Source organism: Psammomys obesus, unplaced genomic scaffold (genome assembly GCF_907164565.1).
Source record: "Psammomys obesus unplaced genomic scaffold, mPsaObe1.curated_primary_1811, whole genome shotgun sequence".
Taxonomy (NCBI): Eukaryota; Metazoa; Chordata; class Mammalia; order Rodentia; family Muridae; genus Psammomys; species Psammomys obesus.
In genome coordinates this window covers 25,568,289-25,590,972 of record NW_026585504.1, presented here as the reverse complement: position 1 = coordinate 25,590,972, position 22,684 = coordinate 25,568,289, and the positions used below count along the sequence as shown (strand labels likewise).

Here is a 22,684-nt window from a genome sequence, read left to right as displayed (position 1 = left end):
GTGGTAGAAGAAAGCTGTTCTGACCTATTTACTGTTTATTGTTCAGTATATTCTGAGTGATATGTGGTATTTAAGTAAGCTGTATATTATATAAATTTAATGAAATGTAATGGTATATTTTATTTTTGGTAGATTTCAAGAAATTCTGAACTCCTTGTTCCAGAATCGAGAAGGAATCAGGCAAGAATATCTGAAATTAGAAATGTTACTTAAAGAAAATGAACTAAAGTCATCCTATCACCAAGAGTGCCATAAACAAATAGAGATGATGTGTTCTGAAGACAAAGTAGAAAAGGTACTTAACTAATTTATGCCTATACTACAGAGAATATGAAAATGCATAATTATAGAAATTTGATAAGCACTGTTTCTTACGTATTCTCTGAAACTTGGAAATACTGTGGGAGCTACAGGAAACTTTAAGAACCAAATATTTAGTTGCACTTGTTCCTCTTTTGAGGACCTGTGAGTTCCTAGGGACAGAAGAGGCAGCCTGTGTGTAGACACAGGGAACACTTTACAACTTAGACCAAGATGGGATTTTTGTTGTTGTTCATAAAATAATATTTTATTGTTGATCTTGCTAGGCATGACTGTATGATCTTGATGAAGATCTAATCAACTTTTAATATTTTGTACTATTGTTTTTAAATACAATGGTACAATACTCTCCCCTTTCCAACTACATAGACTGCTCTCACTGCCCTAACTTTGATTTAAACCACTAACACACAGTAGTCTAAAAACAAAAGCCTTCAAATAGAAAGCCTTTAACTATAAGACAGATATAGCAGGGGGAAAGGGATAAGAGAAATTGTCTCATTTGAAGATTCATTAAAGGTATGTATTTCAAAATGGTTATGGTCTGAGCTTTAACAACTTTTGTATTTTACTTAGAAAATTTGTAAAGTTGATAAATAAAATGGCATCAAAACAGTGCTACCTCTGGGAAACCTGGCAAAAGCAATGTGAAACTGCCAGAAGAAATAAATCTTCAATTCTAGCCCTTGATTCACTTCCAGTCCAAAACTGTAAAGCATTCCCCATAAGTAAGAGACAGCAGACTTAGCATGTAAGACTACCTCAGTGTGAAGAAAGCACATGAAATTTTCACATTAAGGGATTTATACACTGTTATTTTTTATTTTTTAATTATTATTATTTATCACAATTTATTCCACTTTGTATCCCGGCTATAACCCTCCGCCTTGTCTCCTCCCAGTCCCACCTTCTCTGCATCTTCTCCCCCTATGGCCCTCCCCGAGTGCAAGATATCAGGGTGGTCCTCCTCCCCTTCTCTGACCCAAGCCTATCGGTCTCATCAGGCTTGGCTACATCTTCTTTCTCTGTGGCCTGGCAAGACTGCATTAGAGGTGATCAAAGAGCCAGCCACTGAGTTCTCGTCAGAGACAGCCCTTGTTCCCCTTACTAGGAACCCATTTGGGAACTGAGCTGCCTATGGGCTACAGCTGAGCAGAGGGTCTAGGTTCTTTCCATGCATGGTCCTTGGTTGGAGTATCAGTTTGTCCAGGTCTCCTGGGCCCAGGTTTTTGCCACTGTTGCTTCTAGGGAAGATGCTTAATCCTCACTCAGAAGGGCAAATGGGATAAACATCAGAAGCAGGAGAAGATGAACAGGACAGGAGCCTACCACAGAGGGTCTGTGAAAGACTACCCAGCTGAGTATGGACTCAGATGCTGAGATTTATAGCCAGACTTCGGGCAGAGTACAGGGAAGAAAAGGGAGATAGAAAGACCTGGAGGGGAGAGGAGCTCCACAAGGAGACCAACAGAGCCACTGTTAAATTTTAAAAAGTCACATTATCATATAGTACAAGGCAATGCTTAGGCAACTTAACATATATTAACTCACTTAATTGTCAAAAAACTCCATGAGATATTTAATATTCTCTCTTCTAAGCAAGGCCACCAGTAAGTCATTTTGACAAAAGTAATTCAGGAGCAATGGTAGCTGAGCTATGATTTAAACTCTAGTAGGTTAATGCTAGAACATGTGCTCTTAGCTTTGTTTTTGTTTTTTTTGGGTTTTTTTGGTTTTTTTTTTTTTTTTTTTCTGTTAGGTACTACAACAGTGAGTATTTAAAAGCTGGAAAACAGATCTAAAATACTCAAACCAAATAGTGCATAAGTAATGTGTGGACAAAATGTTCTTTTTTTTTTCATTCTAGGATCCCAGTGCTTTAATTGATGCCTTTAGGGTGGGCCTTTCATCGTCAATTAAACCTATCTGGAAACATTCTTAGAAGGTTTTTTTTGGTTAGTAGTTCTCACCCTGTGGGTCACAACCTCTTTTGGAGTTAAAGGACCCTTTTACAAGGGCCTCATATCACATATCATATATTAACATTACAATTCATAACAGTTTATGATGTAACAACAAAAATAATTTTATGGTTGGGAATCATAAAACAGTCATGAACTGTTTTAAAGGGTCACAGCATTAACAAAGTTGAGAACCACTGTCCTACGTAATTCTAAATCCTGTCAAATTGACAATCAAGGTTAATTGTCACACCCTATTGGTGGGTCTTTGGTTGGTTGGTTGGTTAGTTGCATGAAGCAGTGTTGACAACTAAAATTTGAGAATCAGGTTTTCTAACTCAAGACCTGTTTTGTTCTAAACATTTTTTTTTAAACATATAAAGGTCTTTCAAACTTCAGTGAGGGTTTTTTTGTACACTTTTATGTCAAAATGTACACATTTAAGAATACGGTAGCAAACCCTTTTTTTTTTTTTTTTTTTTTGGTAGAACAGAGCTTCGATGCAGGTAGTTCAATGGAAAAAAATGTATCCAGAATTCCAATCATAATAGAAAATACATTTGATGGGCATTACAATTCAAAATTGTCCTTTTTCAGTTTTAAGTAGGGGCCTTTCAGGTGTTACATTGTCTTCATATCTATAGATCACTTCCTGGCCACATTTCAGAATTACATTTGTAAATCTTAAGACAAAGTAAATGTAATTTAGCCTCTATTCTTAAGCAGGTATAACACCTTTATCTTCATTTCTTAGATAAAGTGCCTGAAGATTTATTGAGATTGACTTGTGTAAATTTTCACACTTTCTGAATGGCAGAAGATAGTCAAAATCTCCCATCTCCCACTTCCTGCTGTAGCACTATCTAGCCTTCAAGTTTAGAACTCTTTTCTACCATTAAAACTTTCCTAGGATCTGGGGACAGCGGCGTGTGCCTGTAATCCCAGTACATAGATCTCTGTGACTTTGAGGCCAGCCTGGTCTACAAAGCGAGTCCAAGATAGCCAAGGCTACACAAAGAAAGCCTGTCTTGGGGAGTGGAGGAAGTCCTACCTAGGACTATGAAGACCTTTCTTTATAGGGATTCTGTCTATGGTACTGTATTAGAAATTATTGGTATGATTTACAGAAATACTTGTTTTCTTGTAATTATAGGTTTATAAAGATAACTACTTATTTTCCCAAACAGAAAAAAAAAAAAAAACTATGAGAAAAACAGCATTGATATACATCCTTCCAACTGTACACCTGGCTGCATGATAGTTGTATTTTTTTAATAATTTTTTTTATTTTAATTTTTATTAATTACACTTTATTCATTTTATATCCCCCCTGTAACTCCCTTCCTCCTCCCCTCCCAATCCCACCTTTCCTCCCCCTTCTCCACAAACGCTCCTCCCAAAGTCCACTGATGGGGGAGGAACCTCCCTTTCCATCTGACCCTAGCCTATCAAGTCTCATAAGGACTGACTGTATTGTCTTCCTCTGTGGCCTGGTAAGGCTGCTCCCCCCTCCTTTCATCTGCTTTATGATGTTCTGTAATGATTTTACACCACTGTTACTTCCTGCACTAATCTTATTCTAATTATAATTAGGAATTAAGAAGCCTCGCTGCAGAGCTGCCTCAGTGGTTAAGAGCATTTGTTGCTCTTGCAGAGAACCTGGATTCAGTTTCTAGCACCATGTGGTGGCTCACAACTTGTAACTCAGTTCTTGGTGATCTCATGGTCTTCTCTGACCTCTGTCACATTTTGCTCTCATATTAGAGCAAAATGCTTAAACGTTAAAATAAGTCATTTGTTTTAATATTTTGTACAGACTTAAAATGCTGATGAACTCTTAAGTGTCATAAAAAATTATTTTGCATCACTGACCTCCCTGGAAGCACCCCACACACCTTCATGTGAACACTGTAGCTGCCATTAGACTTCCACCAGTTAGACCTTTGCAGTATTACATCTGTTGTGTTAGCAAGCATTTTGTATTCCACCTTTTTTTCCTCTTTCGAGAGAAGACAGGTATTCTGTTTGTTTAAGCAGCTATTTTGTTTTGCTAAGGTCTTGCGGTTAGAAAAAAAAAAAGATTTAGGATGTAATTAGAGAATTACAATAAAGAACTAAGAACCTTGATTAAAATAACAGTGATTATTAAACCATGCTCTCAAGTCATCTGACTCCAGCCTACTGTGAAGATGCTTTTCCTTGACCATTTTATTTTTCCTGAAGGGGGAAATGTATAGATATCTAGAATCTGACTCTGCCTTAATGGCAGTCACATTTGCTTGGCACTAAATACTCACAAGCTAATATCCTCCACCAAAATGATGATACTCATATTTGCTTATGTTATAGGCTTGAAAATATTAATGAATAATATTTAGAATCACTAAAATTAATAATTTATTACCTAAAAAATAATTAGGTAATAATTAGTTAGGATGGTACTCATCCTAACCATAGGTGAGGTCAGGTACTGATAAATAATGCTCTGATACTTTTTTCTCTGCCGTTCAGAGCAGACAGTTTAGAATGGTAAAACTCTTTTGTTCTTCATATCTTTCAGATTAGAGAAAAGACAAGTCCAGAGTATGCATGAATTTTTATTTTGAGTAAGGAAATCATGGAATTTATCTAACCTTATATGAACTTTACAAATGTAGTGTACAGAAAGAAGTTATACTCTTCCATTTAACCACTGCGTTTCTTAAAACCAAAAGTAATTTTGTAAAATGACTCACAACTGATTCCCTATTTTGCTATGATATTTTAATGGAAAAAATAGCAAGCGTAGCTTAACATAATGTACTATATCAACCTTTTTGAGTGTTGTACACGTCAAATATAAAAATTTAGGTGTACTATTAAATACATTCTGTTTCAGGCCACTTGCAAACGAGATCAGAGACTTGAAAAGTTGAAAACTGTTCGCAGTTTCCTAGAGAAAAAGAAGGAAGAGACGTTGAAACAATTTGAGGAAAATACTATGTGGCTACATCGAGTGGAAAGTGAAATGGGACTCTTAGGTCAAAATGGCGATATTCCAGAGGTACAAATATGTTTATGTGTTCAGATTTCTTATTTTTCTTGTTGAGTAAATATCTTTCATACGACAGCTGTTGCCGTTTCTCTGAGATTTAATTAGTTCACTATACTGTGTTTAACAAATATATCTTTAAGCTCTCACTATTCACCTAATTGGTTTGTGGTTTCTGCTTTCAGAAGGGTCAACTTATTTTTAAATGTTCTTTAAGTAACTATGAAGTAGCTCTTAAGTTAGAATTAAGTAATTCTGTTTCAAACTAGTTTAGCTTTCCTTATCTAAGGCATTTAAACTTTTTCCACTAACAATCTAGTTTTACCTGAGAAATGTTTTTGTGATCCTAAATATATAAGTATGTAATAGATAAACAGATCAAGCATTTGCACATTATAAATAATGAGGGAGTTTATTTTAAAACAGTTTTCTGGGGAGTGTGTGTGTGTTTACCATTTATTAAACATAAAAGCAAATTTGAATGCTAATGTCTTGTTAATAGGGCGACTTTTCAGAAGTCATCCTGTTTTTTTTTTTTAATATTAACTTTTTATAGGGCATAATACAAAATGGCAGAGGTTTACTTAGGGCCATTTTGAAATGATTGGAAATTCTTTCATGATCAGAAGCATGCCAAAAGTCATTTGATGATGTTTCGCGAAACTCAAGTCAACATCTCGAACAGTGATCTGTAAAATCATGGATAGCATAGTGCAATCCAAACCTACATAAATTTGATATAGATGCTGAGGAGTGAACATAAGAAAATATTTTCCCTATGTAAGCCATTGTGTTTCTATAGAATAATCTTTGTATGTACAGTAAAATGACTATGATTCTTAGCATGCAGCAGTCTTGAATGAGAGCAGCTTGCATTGGCATTACCAGTGCAGAGTGTTGTGTATTCAGAACACTTTTACAATGAAGTTCTGTGATTCATTGTGAGGGTATGCAGCCAGAAACACATCTTCTTACTATATACACACATTTAATATTGAATTAATTTGTGATTGTTCTTTGTTCAAAACCTTTACTAGAACAAAGGTTTTGTGGCTAGAATATTTACAAAACTATATTCAGTTGTATGGCCCAGTATGGGAATGCACCAACCAATTAAAAAGCTAGAAAGTGAGTAATTTATTTCTTAAACTTGATATATTTATTTAAATATTAGCTAAAGTATTTGTAGTTTTAACTTGCATTTTTCAACTTTGTAGTGCATATAAAGTTAATCATTTGAGTTACTATCAATGAATTTAAAGTTTTTTAATATGGTTGTATATAGTTTTTTCAAAACTAGAATTTTTGTTTGTTGAGAGAAGATCTCTCTGTAACCTTGGCTGGCTTGAAACGCAGTATGAAGACCAGGCTAACCTCAGACTCAGAGTTCTGCTTGTCTTTGTCAAGTTCTGTTATCAAAGGTGTGTACCACCACAGTATTTTTGTACACCAGACTATTAAGTCAATACTTTTAGTCTTTTATATATTTTATTATAAATAGCACAAAGAAAGACCTCAGTTCCAAGTTCTATCACCTAACTCCCATTCTCCGTTCTATTTTCTCAAGATGTTTTCACAACTGAAACAATTATCTAGTCATAAGCACTTATTTTCTGTGTAAATAAAATGTAACCTAACTTCACAGAGGGACCTATCCGAGGTTCTGCAATTCTTGACAGAGACTTCTTCTTTGTGACTTTGAAAGGAATGCTGTCTTCATTATCTACTTTTCAATTATGTCTTTATCCAGCAGTACTACAATCCTAATTCAGGCTACCATTTCTCATTATCATACTGCAACACTTGGCCTTTCTGATTTTATCCACTACAAGTAAACTGATAATTTGAGAGTTAACATGACAGCATCACTCTTCAGTGTTCTGTCCCTACTGTAAACAGTCTATCATAGCTAACCAAACCTGGCACAATCTGCCACCTTATATTCCTAAGGCTGACTGTTGCCTCCCATTGTACACTCTACTTTAGTTTTTATTAGTTGACTTGTACTTTTATAATGGGCTGTGGTCTCCTCAGATTTGGTCATTGATGTATTGAGAAGAGAACACACTAAAGTTCCAGTGTTGGTTTTCCCAAGAAGACCATCTACCCAAGATGTGTGACTATTGAGTAGGAAGAGTGGTTCCAGAGGATAAAAGATAAGAAAGAGCTGGTTTTTATTGTGTGTGTTTATTATTTTGTTTGGAAAACAGCTAGAGCTATTTAGAAGACGTTTACACACTTAATTGATTTTCTAACTAGAAAACTATAAGGAGATTGTGGAAGATGAATCAGTTCAGCATTTACACTTCAGTCAAGTAAACTGATCTCCATAAAGGCCATGTATTTGGCTAGAGCTGACATTTGTTTCAAGACAGGCATATCCCTAAAAAAATCAAATGACTCATAGGTCAATCCTCTAGACATATCCTGGTTCCATAGAAAGTGTTTTTATCCAAAATACATGATATATTTCTTGAAGTATAAAGGTGAATTATGTAAATGAATTGTGCTGGCTAGTTTTATGTCAGCTTGACACAAACTAAAGTCATTTTTAAAGAGGAAACCTTGATTGAGAAAATGCCCCCATCAGATTGGCCTGTGGGCAAGCTTGTGGCACAATTTTCTTTCAAAGTAACATTTCTTTGTCAAAGTCCCTACTGCTGCTGTAGGAAGTATTTTATATTTAACAAACCTGGTAAAGAGCCTACATTCCTTTGTCATTACTAAAATATTGATATTTTATGTCTCTTCCTTTGGCCTTGAACATAATAAATTGATATCATACAAATAACAGAAAAAAAAACAGCAAATCTGTACCTTATGGAATCTGTGTTCAACTGTGGACTAGAAATGAGTGCAAAAAATCAAAATGGAATACCAAAATTTTTCCTGTAAGAAAATTCCAGACATGGTTCTATTGTTTATTAGATTGTTAGCTAACCGGTTAAAGTGTCCTCATAAAGTCACTTTTCCATTAAACAATTAAAGATGCTAAAACTGCAGTTATATTCATACATCTATATCCACGCAGCTAGAACTTTTGTATTTAACAAGTTTCAGGAACATGGAGTAAATTAGAAAGTAGATTAGAAAGCACCTGGCTCTAGACAGAAGAGAGTTTAGAAAATGAGAATATTCAAAAGATTTTTTTATTCCTTTTCTAAGATGAAGCTTATTACAATAATATTAGGGTGGTGAGGGTTGTATAACATGCAACTCCTAACACTGGACTGTATACCAAACTAACCTGGTCATAGTTCATCTTTGGGTGAACCTTATCTCTTAGTAGAGATGGGATTACAGAGCGAATACATAGCATTCCTATGCCAGTTCTATGGCAGTGTTGAAAGATGCAGGTTGCCCATCTTTAAATGGAGTAGTCAAGGAATACCTTTCTTGGTAGTTGAATTTAAACAAAAACTTCTGTTATTACTGTGTGAAAATATTATAAACTAATTAACTATCAGAGATTCTGCCATCATGGTATACCTTTTTCTGGATGCCCAACATTCATTGTCTGAGACATCGAAACTCTTACCTTGCTGGTAAGTTCTACACAAGCTATGCCAGACCTCTTATTGTCTAAATTTCTCAAAGTTCATTGGTACCCATATAAAATAAGTTATGTTAAAATTAGTATAATTCTCTTAAAAATCTAAAATACGTTTTGCATTATTGTTTTTAGGAGCTCAATAAAGATCTTCATTGTCACCATTTACACCTCCAGAACAAAGACCTCAAAACACAAATTGGACACATGATGGCTCTAGCTTGTCTCCAAGAACAGCAGCACAGGCAGACTGAGGCGTAAGTACATGGAGTTAGTTTGTCTATAAACCTTAATGCTGCAGACTGAATTGTTTGGCAGCATCAGAAAACAGGCAGGAAGAAAGCATTGAGAGAATGTGAGAGATTTGGTTTTTTTTTTCCTAGTAACTACTTTTTTATAGTACTTTACAGTTCTTTAATTAATTTTCATTTTTAGTTATTAGAAATTCTACAATAGTTTTTATTTAGTTGTGTCTGCCTTTCTAACCTTGTGTCCTCTGCACTCAGACCAGCATTCACATGAAGTTCTGGGTTCTGTACTCAGTGCTACAGCCCAGTCTTATGAGCCTCACCTGCACTGCCCCAACTTCCAAGCTCTGTCCAGGAGACATGCCACCAGCAGAAAAATCCACATGCTCAGGTCTCACTAATTTTACTAGCTTTTAATAAGCATCAGGTGTCTCAATTATTTTATAGTTTTCATTAATTAAATAATTTTCTTTGACAAGTTCTCATATGTACATAATACATACTGACTACTATGCATCTTAATACTGTTTACACCCCTTCCTCCCTGTCTGTTTGTGGTGTGTTTTTTGTTTGCTTGTTTGTTTCTTTTCTTTGGTTTGGTTGGTGACCCAGTAAGTTTAAGCAGAGCCATCTGTGTGATCATCAGTTTGTATCTTTCTATTGAAGTCTGATACACAACTGAAGACAATGGCTCCTTTTTTTCCCAACTTCTATCAATTGCCAGTAATTGAGCTGGACCTGGTAGGTCACCTTGAGCCCGTCTCTCTTACTCAGTTGATTACTGACAAGGCCAGTCTTATGTGGGCCCAATGTTGGTCACAGCAGTTGTTGTGAATTCATGGTTGCAGTGGTTGTATTGAGTTGAGAGCGTTTGCAACACTTCCCCCTCACTTCCAGCCCTATGTACTTCCCAGTTCTTCTTTCATCATATTCCTTGAGCTTTAGAAGAGGTGGTATAGATGCCCTATTTAGGGCTGAGCCCTCAGCTTCCATTTCTTCTCAGAATCTTTGGCAGCTGTGAGTCTCCTAATCACTGTTCATTAGAGAGACTTCTCTGATTGCAATTAAGAGTTTTCATTTATGGATATAAGTGTAGAAGTGTGTAAGACAGTGAGATGCAGTTTAGCCCAACAGTACTAAGTTCCCCCCTAGCGTGTGACTTCCCCTAGCATAGCTTATTAACCAGACTTCAATACAAGCATGAATTCTGTCCGTGGAGTGTACCTCAAATCTGGTCAGTTGGGTACCCCACTTTTGCACAAGTTGGGATACATCTTGCTTAGAGAACTGGTTGGTTTTGCTTTCCTTTCAGTGTCATGAAGTTCACAGCTGGGTGAAACTACTGTTAGCATTTTACCCCTATAGCCCTAATAACACCTTTCAATACTTACATTCCACCAAAATTAAACAAAAATAAAATAAATAATTTAACAACAACAGTGAACCAGCAATAACAAACACTCTCAAAAAAAAAAAAAAAAAAGGCTCAGGACCAGATAGATTTACCACAGAATTGTATCAGACTTTCAAAGAACTAAAACCAATGCAGTGCATATTGTTCTATAAAGTGGAAAAGAAAGGAATTCTTCCAAACTCAACATGAAGCTGATTCCAAAAACAAGATAAACACACATAGACACATTACAAACACATGTAAAAATTCTTGATATAATACTGACATGCTGAGTTTAAAAACACATCAGAAAGATCACTCATGATCATGATTAAGTTAGCTTCAATTCAGAATGTTGGGGAATGTTCTGTTTATGTAAATCAGTAAGTGTAATGGATCAAAAATATAGACAGGAGTCACATGATTATCTCCATAGACACACAAAAGGCCTTCTATAGAAGACTCCTACATCCTTTCTTGGCATGTGACGGGGAGACTAAGGATGGACAGAACATACCTTAGCATAATTAAAGGCTATATCATGCTAAATGGAGAAAAAAGCAAAAGCATTCTAAGATCAGAGAGATAAGAAAAGCGTGCCCATTTTTTCCACTTCTGCTACCTATAGTGCTGAGCTAAGCCATTAAAACAGGAGAAAGAACAGGATGAAAATAGAAAAGTCAAAGTTTCCCTGTTTGCAAATGATATAATTCTATAATTAAGAAAACTTAATGACTTTACCAAAAGCCCTCTTATTAAAAACTCTGCAAATTGTTGGGTAGAAAATCAACACACAAAAACAGTAGCCTTCCTAGAATTCCAATGACAGGTGTACTGAAAAAGAAATCAGGATTCAGATCAGTCTCATTCACAATAACCTTGAAGGGTGGGTGGATGGATGGATGGATGATGAGTAAATGTATACAATGAAAATTTTAAAACAATGTAGAAATAAATTGAGGAGGACACTACACAATAAAAAGATTGTCCTTGTTCTTGGATTGCAAGTCTTGTGAAAATGATCATCCATCCTCATGAAAGTTTTGAGGCCATTCTATACAGATTCAGAAAAGTGTTTTTTTTTTTTGTTTGTTTGTTTTTTTTTGTTTTTTGAGACAGAATTTCTCTGTCCTGAAACTCACTTGTCACTTGTAGACCCGGCTGGCCTCAAGCTCACAGAGATATGCCTGGCTTTACCTCCATAGTGTGCGATTAAAAGTGTGTGGCACTACCTTCTGACATGTTTCCATTTCGTTGTGGTGTTCGTGTATTCACTGTATTGCTCACTAATAGCATTTTTGTTCTCAAGTTTTTAAGTGTCTGATTTTCTTAAAAAGTGTGGCTTAGTCTCTCTCTCTCTTTTTTTTTTTTTTTTTTTTTATAAATCAATTAAAAGCTTGTTAAATAGACACTGCTTTGAGGTTCTATAAAATGAGGGATTCTTGTCTCTACAGGCCAGCCATTCAAAAATCCTATTTGCATTCCACGGGTATTCTCAAATTACTGTGATTAGTTTTCTATGCTTTTGATTTAAAGTAAGCCATTTTAAGATGAAGAAAAACAGAATAATTTTTCTATGAATGGGTCCTCACACTCAACTCTGCACTAATTGTAGATCTGTAACTACAGCAAATCACCATCATTTACTAACAACCAAATTACATGAAGGAGCTTAGACTTTTCAGACAGAGTGATTTATCTTGGCCCTGCTGTGCTTATATCAGACATACATATTGATATGCCTTAAGTAAATTTTCACCTTAAATGAGATAAAATGGGTTTTCACTAATTTCAAGAATTAGTAAAAGCAATGCCTACCTAACAAGCTGTTAATTGATTTATAAAAGATGACAAGAGAGATTAAGCCACACTTTTTTAAAAAATCATACATTTAAAATTTTTGAGAATAAAAATCTTATTAATGAGCAGTACAGTGAATAAAAGAACACCACAAAAATATGGTGATCATCACAAACAATGCGGCATTGTGGCGAGTGAGTATGTCTTGTTTGCCAAATGTCTGCTTATTTTGGCAATATATCCTTCTAGAAACTATGTAACATTGCTAAGCCTTAGATTTTTCATTCATAAAAATTGATCATTATGCCAGAGAAATTCCTGCTCCCCTTACTAGGAACCCCACTTGGAGACAGAGTCTATGGGCTACACCTGAGCTACATCCATGCATTGTTCTTGGTTGGGATATCATTCTCTTCAGGGTCTCCAGGGCTCAGTTTTTATGGCTCTGTCGTTCTCCTCTTGGAGCTCCTTTTCCTCTAGGTCATTCTATCTACCCTGCAGCCTTGCCAGTCCACAGAGGAAGACAATGCAACCAGTCCTGATAAGACCTAAAAGGCTAGGGTCAAATAGAAGCAGAGGAGGACCTCCAATATCGGTGGATTAGGGGAAGAACATAGGGGGAGAAGGGTGAGGGAGGGTGGGATTGATAGGAGACAAGGGAGGGGGCAATAGCCTGGATACAAATTGAATAAATTGTAATAAATGATACTAATGAAAAAGGAAGAAAAAATTGATCTTTATACAAACATTACATGGTACTTGAGTTGTTAAAACTACTCCCAGGTTTACTGATTCACTAGTGTTTATGAGACTCATATAGTGGTACTCAAAAGCTGTGAGGGTAGGTTAACAAAGCCACGCAAAATAAAATCAGCAAAATGGAAAAGGGTATAGGATAGTCTGGAGAGAGTGAACAAATAACATTTCAAGAGTCTTGTTAAGGACCAGGCATGGTGACATTTACCTTGAACCTAGCACAATGGAGACAGAGGTGGAAGGATTGCTGTAAATTAGAGGCCTTCATGGTCTATGTGGCAATATTGAGAGTCTAGCTTTATAAAAGAAGAATCTTGTGCAGTGAGGATGGGATATGCTTAATTTCAGCAAAAAAGTTGTGATAACACATGATGTCTCACTTTGAAAACTTGGTACTATCAGTGCCTCAGGGTTTTATTGGGGTGATTTCTTATACAATTCTATCTGACAGATAAAATCTTCATACTTTCCAAAGAAAAGTAAGACAGTCTAGATACTAATCTCTGATACTTAAAGATGCATTTTAAATAGAGTGAAGCACTTGTCATTTCCAATCTGTAAATTATGGAAATACAGCTACCACCCAAAGCAAAGCTTTCATGGTACTTTCAGACCTAGTACTCTTTACTTCCCAGAACAGTACAGTTGCCAATAGTACACAGATATACACCGCTGTAGCAGTCCTTCCTTTTAACCTGTCCCTTCCTAACACAAACAAGGGAATCAGGAAATTTGCAGGCAAATTGTGGGATTTAGAAAAGATCGTCCTGAGTGAGGTATCCCAGAATGAGAAAGACACACATGGTATATATTTGTAAGTGGATATTAGACATCTAATATAGGATAAACATACTAAAATCTGTACACGTAAAGAAGCTAAGTAAGAAGGAGGACCCTGGGTAAGATGATCAATCCTCACTCAGAAAGACAAAGAGGATGAACATTGGAAAAAGGAGAAAACAGGAAACAGGACAGGTGACTACCACAGAGGGCCTCTGAAAGACTCTATCCAGAAGTGTATCAAAGCAGATACTGAGACTCATAACTAAACTTGGGCAGAGTACAGGGAATCTTAGGAAAGAAGGAGGAGATAGAAAGACCTGGAGGGGACAGGAGCTCTACAAGGAGAGCAACAAAACAAAAAAATTTGGGCACAGGGGTCTTTTCTGAGACTGATACTCCAACCAAGGACCATGCATGGATATAACCTAGAACCCCTGCTTAGATGTAGCCCACAGCAGCTCAGAATACAAGTGGATTCCCTAGTAAGGGAAACAGTTCTAACATGAACTCAGTGGCTGGCTCTTTGACTACCTCCCCCTGAGGGGGGAACAGCCTTACCAGGCCACCCAGGAAGACAATACAGGCAGTCCTGATGAGACCTAATAGGTTAGGGTCAGAGGGCAGGGGAGGAGGACCTCCCATATCAGTGGACTTAGAGAGGGTTATGGGAGGAGACAAGGGAGAGAGGGGCCTATAGCTGGGATGCAAAGTGAATAAACTGTTATTAATATAAAAATTTTAAAACTTCATTTTATATGTCTTTCTGTGAAGTTGCTTTACTATATTGTATATTCCATGTACAAAAAATGTCCATGAGTTTGATATTGATGCAGCTGTTGTCAAGTCTAACTTCATAGCCTATGAAGAAGCCATGAGGTGAGTCATGATAAAAAAATAAAAAAATGGAGAGAGACTGAAGGCTTATAAAATAACTGTGTCTCAATATTCCTATGTATGCCTCCAGGGCCACATAGAACCTACTGGGATTACCTATAGATCCTGGTTTTCTTGACTCCCAGTCAAGACTCTTTACTCTGTACTAATTATATTAAGTATATGTTGAAATGTTTGGATGAAATTGTATTATTTAACAAAGCAAATCTGAATTGTGAAAAGACTTTAATATTGATATTTTCATGGGTTCCAAGGGAGAGAGTGAACAAAGATAGGTTTTAGAAAAGGATAGTTTGGCCTCACCTCTACTGGGTGCAGGCTTGGCAAGAGAATTTGACAAGTACATTTTAAAGGAAATTATTTTAATGATATTATAACACTTTGCCTGTTATACGAAAGAACTATGATAGTGTGTTTAAAACAGTGTTCCTGTCTCTTGTCTCCTGTTCGTAGAGTATTGAATGCTTTGATTCCAGCACTAAGGAAACAGTATTGGAGGTTGAAAGCAACTGGCCTGTCAAATGCTGCTTTTGATTCTGACTTCAAAGACATTGAACATTTAGTAGAGAGGAAAAAGATGGTGGCTTGGGCTGACCAAACTACCGAACATTCAAATCAAAATGATCTCCCAGGGATTTCTCTTCTTATGACCTTCCCACAGCTTAGACCAATTCAGTCTATTCCTTGTTGTAAGTACAGTTTTTTGTTTTATTTAGTAAATGGTACCATTATGTCTAATATTATTTATATTTCAATATTAAGGCAGTTCATTTCTTTTAATAGATTTGATTATTTGATGGCCAGTAACAAAAATGCCAGCTGTCTTTGCTTTTATTTTATTTTTATTTATTTTATGTTTGTACTTATTTCTAAATAATTTTAATTAACAAGAATCTCGCAGGACTGCCAGCATATATATTGATGCTTTTGATAACTTTCATTTATTTCTAATTCTTATTTACATTCTTATTTTAATTGAAGATTAAGTTTATAATAAATAATATCACATTCTTGAGTTTTTGATCTTAGCCATTCTGATGGGTGTAAGGTGAAATCTCAGGGTTGTTTTGATTTGCATTTTCCTGATGACTAATGACACTGAGCATTTCTTTCTTTAAGTGTTTTTCTGCCATTCGATATTCCTCTGTCAAGAATTCTCTGCTTAGTTCTGTTTCCTGTTTTTTAATTGGATGACTTAATTTGTTGCTTTTTAACTTTTTTAGTTCTTTATATATACTGGATATTAGGCCTCTGTCAGATATACAGTTGGTGAAGATCCATTCCCAATCTGTAGGTGGTAGTTTTGTTCTGACGACAGTGTCCTTTGCTTTACAAAAGCTTTTCAGTTTCATGAGGCCCCATTTATTGATTGTTGCTCTTAGAGCCTGTGCTGTTGGTGTTCTTTTCAGTAAGTTGTCTCCTGTGCCAATGCCAGGCTCTTCCCCACTTTTCTTCTAACAGGTTTAGTGTGCCTGGTTTTATTTTGAGGTCTTTGATCCACTTGGACTTTAGTTTTGTGGAGGGTGATAAGTATGGATCTATTTTTATTTTTCTACAAAAACTCAAGTGACAGCACATGCTAGGGAGGTTGTGGAGAAAGGGAAACCCTCCTCCACTGCTGGTGGGAATGTAAATATGTACAACCACTCTCGAAATCAATCTGGCACTTTCTCAGACAACTAGGAATAGTGCTTCCTCAAGATCCAACCATACTACTTTTCGGCATATATCCAAAAGAGGCTCAAGTACACAATAAGGATATTTGCTCAACCATGTTTGTAGCAGCTTTATTTGTAATAACCATAGCTAGAATCAACCCAGATGCCCCTCAGCTGAGGAATGGATACAGAAAGTACGGTACATCTACACAATGGGTACTACTCAACAATAAAAAACAAGGAAATCATGAAATTTGCAGGTAAATGGTAGGAACTGGAAAAGATCATCCTGAGTGAGCTATCCCAGAAGCAGAAAGACACATGATATATACTCACTCATATAGACATATAATATAGGATAAACCTACTAAAATCTGTACACCTAAAGAAACTAATCAAGAGAGAGAAGTCTGGCTAAAATACTCAATCCCAGCCAGAAAGGCAAAGAGGATGGACATCAGAAGGAGGAGAAAACAGGGAACAACTTAGGAGCCTGTCACAGAGGGTCTCTGAAAGGCTCTGCCCTGAAGACTATCAAAGCACATACTGAGACTTATGGCCAACTTTTGAGGAGAATGCAGGGAATCTTATGAAAGAAGTGGGAGTTACTAAAATCTGGAGGGGACAGGACCTCCACAAGGAGAGCGACAGATCCAAAAACATCTGGGCACATGGGTCTTCCCTGAGACTGATAGTCCAACCAAGTAGCATGCATGGAGATAACCCAGAATCCCTGCACAGATGTAGCCCACGACAGTTCAGTCTCCTAGTGGGTTCCATAGTAATGGGAACAGGGACTGTCTCTGATATGAACTGATTGGCCTGCTCTTTGATCACCTCCCCCTGAGAGGGGAGCAGCCTTAGCAGGCCATAGAGGAAGACAATGCAGCCACTCCTAATGAGACCTAACAGACTAGGATCAGAAGGAAGGAAAAGAAGACCTCCCCTACTAGTGGACTTGGGGAGGGGCATACTTGGAAAAGGAGGAAGAAGGGACGGGTTGGGAGGGGAACAGGGAGGGAACTACGCGGGGGCGGGGGGGGATACAAAGTAAATAAAGTGTAATTAATAAATAAAATTTAAAAATAAATAGAAAGAAAATAATATCACATTCTGTACTAATTAGTAACCTTAAAATCAGCTAGCACTATAGAATTCACTATTTTTTTCTGTTGACATATGTTATCATTATTCTACAAATTGAAATATTTTCATTGCAAAGCTAATTTATAATCTGAGTTTAAAATGACATTTTTTGGCAGTGTAGAACAACAAGCAGAAGGCCTTGTCTTCGAAATAGTTGATGTTTCCAATTTTGTCATCTTTATGTGCCCTCTTACACATTCTGTCTTCCCTTGAGCTCTCTGGGTTTGTCACACAAATACATATTTTACTAGAAAAGCCTAGGTTTTGTTAGGTTTCACATGAATTACAGCACATTTTGGTCTGCAATTTTTTATTTTCAGTTTCTTAGTTTACTGTAGACATTTTAAGTGTACCTACATCTGTAATTTACCTCATTTAAAAGTTTTGAGAGCCTACAAAATAAATTTGCATTGATTTAATCAGTGTTGTGTTGAAAAGTGTATATGTTATTCAGAATCAGCATTGCTGTGACTAGATACCTGAGAAAGGATATGTTTTCGTCAAAGATTTTGCAGAAGATTCAGCCCTTGGTCACATGGGCAGATCACACTGTGAGCAGGAGCACATGGTGGAAGAGATGCAGACAGGGAGCAGAGAATGAGAGAGGACTGGGTTCTAGGTATAACCTTGAAATCCATGCTCCTACTTCTTCCAGTGATGCCCCACCTCAAGTTTCCAGAATTTCCCAAAACAGCACCTCCAGCTGGTTTAACACATGAGCCTGTGTGAGCCATTTTATAGTCACACCATAGCCTAGGAACATGATTTGCTAGATTAGAAAACAAAAACTTGTTTTGTTGTTGTTGTTCAGTTTAAGTACATTGTAGAATATTTTAGCTCCAGAAAATAGAAGTTTCTGGTGTAGAAACCTAAAATCTCAGATACCTCAAAACTGAAACTGAGAGCCAATGTGACAGTCCTAAGTTTTGCATTTTGGGTTATTGTGTATCTTCAAGTTAGGTATGTCTGTAAAAATATTTTAAGATAAAAAAAAATAATTTCTGAGCAATTGTGGCCTCTGGTCTTTAGAATCAAGGATATTGTATCTGTACCTAGTGCTTAGTTGAGTATATGTTTAATGTAAACCAAAAGAATAGTGCATTCCTTTAGAATTTGTTACTATTGGTCTTATTAGTAGCATTGATCTGTCAGGTATCTTTGTGTAGTTGAGTTAGTAGGGTGATTGGGTGTTTGTATTTGGGTTTTCAGTGAAGTTTGTTGTTTTAGACAAGATCTCTTAACTGGGTAATTCAGACTTGCCTGGAACTTGAAATGTAGGCTGGCCTCAAACTTGAAATCCTCCTGCCTTTGTATGGAGTCTGGCTATATACCACTGCATCCAATGATATATCACTAATTTTACTGGGATTTTACATTATAGTCCAATAATGGAGAACTGTGTAGTGACTTGGCAGCCTGACTCTTTATTACCCTCACTCTCAGTATTCCCAGTGTCACTTAGCTTTCTTGTCAACCTTGGGAAATACTGGGGTGGCTTTCCTTGGTTGTCAACTTGATACACCTTGGAAGAGGGACCTGCTACTGGGAAATAGTTTCTGCCAGATTATCCTAAGGACATGTCTGTAGGGCATTTTCTTGCTTGCTAATTGATGGAGGCGGGCATAGCCCACAGTAGGTTGTATAAGGAATCTACCTGATCAGCAGTAGGAAGGAAGCTAGGAAAGCAGCGTCCTTCCATGATCTCTGCTTCAGTTTCTGCCTCTGAGTTCCAGCCTTGAGCTCCTGCCCTGGCTTCGGTAGATGATGGACTGTAAACTGTAGGCTAAAGGAAGCCCTTTTCTTTCTATGTTGTATTGGTCAGTGTTTATAACAGGAACAGAAACCAGACTTCAACAATCAGCAAAAGGCCTTAAAGAGAAATTAGCTGTAATTTTAGAGAAGATCATCCTGAGCTTCCTTTTACCTATAGCTTTCAACATGTTATGTTAACAATCCAGTGTTTTCAAACTGATGTTTTCACTTTATGCAGCTTTTAACTTGTCTACAGAAGGAAGATTTGTCTGGATTAGGTATATCTATTTTACTAGCAGAAGTTCTCTACTTTTCAACTTGAAAAATGTTTACATTTCATTATATTGACCATATTCTTTCCCCACCTCCAACTTCTCCTAGATCCCGTCCACCTCACTACCCTCACAACTTCATGTTCTTGGTCTTGCCTAATCTCAGGAGCTAAGCAGGGCTAGGCCTTTTATTAGTGTTTGGGTGGGAGCTCCCTACATTTTTACGCTAAGGTGACAGGAGGTAGGTACATTATTTTTAAATTTCTCTTCATTTCATTCTCCTCTCTCCTTACTCTCAAAAAGGTATATATACATATGTTAGTCTATTTTCTTTTAAAGAAGCACTAGCAATACTTAAAATATATTTTCATCTCTTGCACTTGATTTTTTTCTTTATAATGAAGATGTTGGAAAGAAGTGGGGTTTTAGCACCAAGACTGAGAACCACCAACCACCTGCTATTAGATGCTTATTGTTCTGTGTTTTAAAATCCATACCTCACATGTAATGTACTTATACAGACTGTATTTGTCAGCAATAAAGTAAAACATTTATTTGGCTATTCTTTTTCATGATGCTGCAAAGGGAAAGGCTAATATTGTATTTTACAAATATGTACTATCTTTTAGAAAAATATCAGCGTAGGTTTTGTATTCGCCGTGTTTTTCTCAGTTTCTTTTGATATTTCATTTAGCTGATTTCATCTATTAATTAATCACATCTTATTTCATGAGTAGTATATGTTGTGTTCATTATGTACAGAGTCAAAGGACAGAAGGAAAGCTGCCTTGACTTACAACTCTTGTTGTTCTTGATCATAGATGTATTTAATTATGTTCGTGGGGAGGAACATACAGTATATTCCATGATCATATATATGATCATGAACACTGTCAACTGCTTTTGTTGTTAAGTTTAGAAATATTCAATGCTATTAAGCTTGATTCTTTTCAGCTTGCTTAAGAACCTTTAAATCTTTGGCAGTATTTTTATTTGAAGCATGTGCACACAGTGGCTTCAAAAAATTGATGAGATTGATCATTTAAAACAATACATTGTTGTAAATAATATTTCAAAAATATTTTTGAAATATTGAAAGTATTTTGCTTTATCCTGGTGCTTATGTCTAAATAAAGAAAACAGAGTCCTGACTGCTTCCTTCTGCCTCCGCTTCTCCACTGAGAAATGTTTGCATTTCCCTCTCACAGAAGTGACTTGTTTATGTACTTTGTTGAAGTTGAAAGTCAAGTAAGTGCCATATTTCTTAACTGGTTAATCAACCTCATGTGCCTCTTTTTGTCCCAGGATCTCACTATATAACACTGCCCAGCCTGGAACTTGCTGTGCAGATCAAACTACTTGAACTCACAGAAATCTGACTCTTGATCCCCGTTCCAAATGCTGGGATTTAATGTATCCAGCACCATTCCCAGCTATCCTACCTTTTTAATTCTGAGGTTGTTTCATTTTTGTCTTTGATTGCTTATTGCCTTTTGTCCCTTGTCACTTTGCCTATTTAATTGGGCATTAATACAATTTTCTGTGAATTGCCAACTAATCATTTTAGCATTTTTCTTGGACAGTTGCCTTTTGCAAAATATTGTTTGTTTACAGGCACTTACATATGAGGATATTTACTCGTTTCCTTCTTTAAAACTGAATTTCTATATGTAAAGTACTTAGGAAATATTTATATACTTAGGAATATGCACACAGGCACTTTATAACAAATAGAGATATGGAGGGCATGAATTTGAAAGAGGACAGGGGCAATAGGTGGGAGGAAAGGAAGGAGAAAATGTAATTGTCTGAAAAAAACGTTTTTTAACTTTTAAAAAGATAAAAAGGTATATCACAGTGCGAAACAAGCTCCTATCTCATTGGTCTTACCGTCTCATAAAAAACATAGGTGAGTTAAACTAGTTAAGAGTAGATTGCAGATAATATGCTGTTTTTTTTTTTTTTTTTTTTTTTTTTTTAAGCATAGTAAGGGTGGTTCTCACTGATAAATTTGAAAGATCTTACAGATATGGCCAGAGTATCTAGACTGGTTTTCAAGTAGCGGAAATAAGCCTCAATAAATCATAACATAGGAATTTGTCTAACTTGTTCCAAGAAAAATAAGAATGATATACAACTAGTAACCAAGGAAAGTGAATGATACAGTCAGAGCTAAAGAGAAGGGAGATCACATGGGATTATTATTAGGAATTACTTTTTATTTTGAATGACATAGGGATGTTGAGCATGACCTGAGCATAGGTGAGAGCTTGAAAGTGGACAATGTTGAGACTATATTGTGGTAAGAAAAGGTGGTAGCATTAGGAGAGTGTTATAGTAGCAAGTAAAAATGGAGTTGCCTTAGACTCCATCTTTAGAGTTACTAAGGAAATAGTGCTTCTAAGATTTTTGAGCTTGACATGTGAAAGAATGAGTTCATGATTAAAAGGTTTAGAAAAAAACTTCACAAGGAGCAGGTTTTCAGAGTCAAAGTAGTTTATAGGTAGGAATTTAGTTAGTGGCCTGTTAAATTTAACTTAAGATACATGCAAAGTGGAAACATCATTATAGCCAGATAAAAATCTAAAGTTCAAGAGAGAGGTCTTAGTGATGATTTATAATATTTACACAATATTTAAAGCTGTAGGACTGAATGAGAAAGCCATAGGATATGAGCTATTTCATTCCATCCCTTGCCCTTGACTGTGTTTGAGCTGTCTGGGTGTCCTTTTGGGTGCTAGAATTTTACTTGAACTTTTTCTCCATGCTTTTGAAATCATTTTTCATCTATAAATTTACGGGGTTTTTTTGTCATCCTTTATCTTTTTATGAAATCTCTACTTTTAGGAGCTGGTAGCTATTTTTCTGTTTTGTTTTTGTTTTTATCTATAGTAATACTAGTTCCTTTTCAGTATTGTTTTAAAATGGCTTTTGTTATTACATCTAGGAACTGAAAGTTAGAAAAAAAAATTTTTTTTTCAGTTCTATGGAAATAACCTTTTCTTTAAAATTGATCAGTTGTAGCCAGGTGCATGCCTTTAATCCTAGAACTTGGGAAGAAAAAGAAAAAAATGTGTGTGTGTGTGTGTGTGTGTGTGTGTGTGTGTGTGTGTGTGTGT

General features: G+C 36.2%; 1 protein-coding gene across 1 annotated transcript in view; it reads left to right on the top strand.

The window, feature by feature from the left end:
* The window catches only part of Kif18a (kinesin family member 18A), a 56,132-nt gene that overhangs the window by 18,292 nt on the left and 15,156 nt on the right, over window positions 1-22,684 (top strand). The window contains exons 9-12 of the mRNA XM_055604129.1: window positions 133-295; window positions 5,161-5,325; window positions 8,999-9,120; window positions 15,191-15,426. Of these exons, the coding sequence (XP_055460104.1) occupies window positions 133-295; window positions 5,161-5,325; window positions 8,999-9,120; window positions 15,191-15,426 (686 nt within the window). The remainder of the gene's footprint in view (window positions 1-132; window positions 296-5,160; window positions 5,326-8,998; window positions 9,121-15,190; window positions 15,427-22,684) is intronic.